General features: G+C 46.8%; 1 protein-coding gene across 1 annotated transcript; it reads left to right on the plus strand.

Annotated features, from left to right (window-relative positions):
- The first annotated feature begins 2,309 nt into the window (after positions 1–2,309).
- Myf5 (myogenic factor 5) lies at positions 2,310–4,293 on the plus strand. The gene is made up of 3 exons (XM_010643720.1): positions 2,310–2,810; positions 3,599–3,674; positions 4,103–4,293. The coding sequence occupies exons 1-3, from the start codon at positions 2,310–2,312 to the stop codon at positions 4,291–4,293; spliced, it is 768 nt and encodes a 255-aa protein (XP_010642022.1).
- The last annotated feature ends 474 nt before the right edge of the window (positions 4,294–4,767 follow it).

Genomic DNA, 4,767 nt, shown 5'->3' on the forward strand with positions numbered 1-4,767 from the left:
TAAATGCATGAAACAGGTTAAGAACAGTGTTTGACAAATAGAAAACTCTCAATAACTGTTAGTGACATACACCCATGCTGAAGGCACTGGATACAAAGCACCTTAAATACTTTCAGGAATTAGCTGAAAAGCAGAAGGAAGCAGAACCTCTGTCTTCTGCTTCAAATTTATACGTGTCCAAATCACAACTCTGTTTTATCTGCTCTGGATGTGCTATAATGCACTACACAGGAGGGAAAATGTGGCCATATGGTTGCAGACTAGAGCCTGTGGGCCTTGCCCAAGAATTCCTGGGTGAAGGTATCTTCCCACAATTGCATTTCAGAGGTAACAGTGTGCTATGCATTCAAATGCTTCCACCAGTGAGCTGGAGGAACCTGAGTCCCCCAGGAACTTTACCTTTTTCTGGTGTATTCCTGGGTACTGTATTCATTTCAAAAGCATAGAGTAGCAAATAAGCCTAAATAAAGTAGAGACGATTAAGCAGCCCCTCCATGTGAGAAAGACTCTGATCCTAGAGTCTAGAGGGGACAGAAGGGAGAGACAAGGTAGGCAGAAGAGGGAATGTGGGCTTGGTTAGCAATTTAAAGCCTAACACTGTCACTCTCCCGGTTTCTGGATCTTCACTTCCAAATAATCTCACCCAGGAAAAGTTCCAGCTACTTTTGCCCCTGCAAAGGCCAGATCAGCCAACAGGGGAGGCAATTTTGCAAAATAATAACACAAATACATCTCTTTCTCATCCCAAATAACATCCCGAGACACATTAAATTTGATGAGCTGGGCAGAATTAAGAACACTCCTTTTTTATTCAGTGGAGCCACAGGCCCTAGTCCCAAATCCAGGAATGTCTGTATAGAATTTAAGTATTTGTTTTTTCCTAAATATAAACAGCACCCACCAATAAAGATCTGCAATTGGGTTAAGGGTAGAGGAGAATTGGTAAAAGCCGATTGTTAAACTCTTTTTACTTCAGTGGAAGCCTTTCCCTCTTCTCTGATGCCCACCAAAGTTTCAAAGACCCTGATGAAACTGCTTTTCTGGAAGGCTTTTGTCACCAATCTCTGTGAAGTCACTCTGGGTTGGAGGAATTGGAAATTTTACACTAGCCCAGGATGCTGTGCCAGCAGCTGGGATTCATCTGTAACGGTGTTAGTTTGCCTGAAAGCAGAAAATTAGCGACCCCAAAGCCCAGCTTGGCTGTTTAGTCTGTAGAAATAATAGGGTGGGGCAAAGAAAGAGGGGGAAAGGAAACTGGAAAGTTTAAAATAGGACTTCTTCCACTGCCACTCTTAGAGACACTTTCCACGAAGAACTTAGGGGTCTCAGGCTGTTGCAGAGGCCTGACTCCAAGCAGGAGGCACTCAGCAAATACTGCTGGGCAGAGCTAGGAAGCAGGGGAAGGAGCGTTCCCTGGCACCTGGGCCTCCGGAGCCGCCTCCTTTTGGATGGTCACAAATACAGGGAACCCCATCTTAGTAAAAGAAGCTTCCTACCCAGCTCTAGTAAGGTAGAGCCTATGAAATGATTATCTGATTAGAACCCGACTCATCACAGTCTATACGAAATAGATTTTAACAAACTGTCGATTCACTTCATGATTGAAAGTGTCACTTCCAACTTTTTAACAACCATTTTCTAGCCCACAGAATGAAAAAAACAAAACAAAACAAAACAAAAAAACAAACAAAAACCCTGAGACACATTTCGCGAAATAAGAATAGAACGATTTTTCAGATGCAACTTTGAGAGACTCTGTGTCAGTTGACAGTGGGGAGTGATAATAATATAATAAATTTTAAATATTTAATAATTATTATTTTAACGTGAGTAGTTGCCACAAGGTGCACGTTTCTTTCACTCTTTAAATGACCCACTGGATTAGGGTATCTAGACTGTGCAAGTGAGCAGGTTGGAGAACCATGCCTATCTGGCAGAAACTGAGTGAAACCATTAGCATCTGGGGGGCCAGTAAGCAGCAAACCGTCTCCAGAGGAAAGGCAGAGGTTCGCCCAGACAGCCCCGCGGGGCTTGCAGTGCGATATGCTAATCGTCCCGGCCACTGAGGCCGGCCTCCCCCCCACTGCCACTGAGGCCGGCCTCCCTCCCCCACCCCCAAGAAGCTATAAAGAGCCCCAACCCCAGCCGGCGACCCAGGCCGACCAGCGTCTGCCCTCGCTAATTACCAGTGAAACCAACCCGGCTCCCCCTCCGACTCTCCTGGCCTCCTTCCCTCCCGCCGAGGTCCGGTTCGCGCTTCTCCCTCTTCTCCCCTGCCGGGGCCCAGGTGCCCGCTGCCCTTCCGCAGGATGGACGTGATGGACGGCTGCCAGTTCTCACCTTCCGAGTACTTTTACGACGGCTCCTGCATCCCGTCCCCCGAGGGTGAGTTTGGGGACGGGTTTGATCCCCGAATGGCTGCCTTCGGGGTGCACAAAGCGGAGCTGCAGGGCTCCGACGAGGACGAGCACGTGCGAGCTCCCACTGGCCACCACCAGGCGGGCCACTGCCTCATGTGGGCGTGCAAGGCGTGCAAGAGGAAGTCCACCACCATGGACCGGCGGAAGGCGGCCACCATGCGCGAGCGGAGACGCCTGAAGAAGGTCAACCAGGCCTTTGAGACGCTCAAGAGGTGCACCACGACCAACCCTAACCAGAGGCTCCCCAAGGTGGAGATCCTCAGGAACGCCATCCGCTACATCGAGAGCCTGCAGGAGCTGCTGCGGGAGCAGGTGGAGAACTACTACAGCCTGCCTGGCCAGAGCTGCTCAGAGCCCCCCAGCCCCACCTCCAACTGCTCCGACGGCATGGTAAGCCGGGCGCTGGCGCCCACTCTCCGCTAGCTAGAATTCCTGACCCGCTGTAAAGCAGGTGTAGTGGAATGGGTTGTGGCGCAGTTGCTGAGTTGTTTTAAGAGAAGAGAGGTATCCACAATCTGGAAAAGTGACAGGAAACGACTGTGGAGTAAGATTTTAGTTTTGACTTCCTCATCAGGTTCTAGATGTACATTGTAAGAAAGGGTTGGCAAGTGGGACCCGTGACTGTGAATGAGCGATCAGTTGCCTTCTCCCTCACTAAGCTTATTTCCAAAATCGATCTCCAGTGGACCCTGCCACACATTAACGACTAAAGGTCCCCATACCCCATCTTTCATAACTTACTGAAGACACAAAAAAGTCATGGCCCCCGTGTCGTCCTGCTCTGCTGTGGCCAGGCTGGGAGGAGATGTTGGTACATTCTTTTCAGAGGGCGTTTGCCCCAGTGCTGCCAGGTTTTAATGCGTTTTTACTCTGGGAAAATATTCTCTCTTAGAATTAGTGCAGCTTCCTTGTACTCCAATCCATTTTGCATGGTTAACCCAGTGCACGTTGCTGTTAAATTCCACTCCCTCTTCCCTTTGCCGCTGTTCTCCTCTTTGAGCACAGGGGGTGACCTCCGAGCCCTGGCAATCGGGAGAGGGAAAACCAGTCCTAAATCAGGGCAATGAAGGGCCAAAGTGATCGGGTGAAAGAACTGGTGGACAAGCTCGGCCTTGATGTAGGTCAGAACATCTTATGGCAAGACTAGAAAACAGATTTCTTTGTGTCTTATATTATAGCCTGAATGTAATAGTCCCATCTGGTCCAGAAAGAACAGCAGTTTTGACAGCGTCTACTGTCCTGATGTATCAAATGGTAAGAATCGATAACTTCAGAAGCATTTAAAGAACAATTCAGCCTCATAATTCACTATGTCAAAGTGGAATCTTCTCTCAGGTAGGATTGGGGAAAAGAGTAAATAAAAGTGATGATTTTTATGAGGAGGCTTCAGAGTAAAATAAACACACATATTTTGCTCCATATCCCCATAACACACACACACACACACACACACACACACACACACACACACACACACTTTGGCTTGATATATTGCCAAGGGCTACCACACCGCCCTCCTCCACCCTTTTGAATCGATGATATTTGCTGTGAACTTCTACATCAGGCTTTCTGTGGTCCCCTGACCTCTGGTGTCAAAAGAGCTGACCTACAGTTTAAGGGTCAAATAAGCCGCGTCTATCTGGGGATACTTTCTTATAATGCTTTTCTCCTTCTATCATTAGTCTATGCCACAGACAAAGGCTCCCTATCCAGCTTGGATTGCTTGTCCAGCATAGTGGATCGCATCTCCTCCTCAGAGCAGCCTGCGCTGCCTCTCCTGGAGCCGGCCTCCCTCTCTCCCGTCCCCAGCACGGATCCACAGCCTGTAACTCCAGGGGCCTCCACTGCCAGGCTTGTCTATCATGTGCTATGAACTAACGCCCAGCCTGGATCAGTTCTGCCAGGGAGGCCTTCTACAAGGAGAGAGGAGCCTGATGTGAAAACAACCTGTAAATAACAGTCATTTTCCATTGTAAATTTGTATACACTATCTTGCCACTTTATAAGAAAGTATATTTAACTAAAAGTCACAGTTACAATGAATACTTTCTCTTTTGTCTGTTCCTGCTCACTTCCTGTTCTTTATCTTCATCTTTGCCTTCTTTACTTTAAATACAAAGTTCCAATAATGTTATTTCTGATAGGAGGAAATTTATTGAAGATAACCTGTTGCAATGCTTAACTTATATATTTTTATAAATATAGTTCATCAAAATATTATCCCTGATATTTAGATATTTTCTTTTTTAAAAAAATATTTTAACATCTGAGAATCAGTTACAGGGAATTTAAATATATTTAACATTTACTTTTTTCTTTAATCTTTTGGCTATATTGTATTAAATAA

Source organism: Fukomys damarensis, unplaced genomic scaffold (genome assembly GCF_012274545.1).
Source record: "Fukomys damarensis isolate Sample0158 unplaced genomic scaffold, DMR_v1.0_HiC HiC_scaffold_15, whole genome shotgun sequence".
NCBI classification, from domain to species: domain Eukaryota; kingdom Metazoa; phylum Chordata; class Mammalia; order Rodentia; family Bathyergidae; genus Fukomys; species Fukomys damarensis.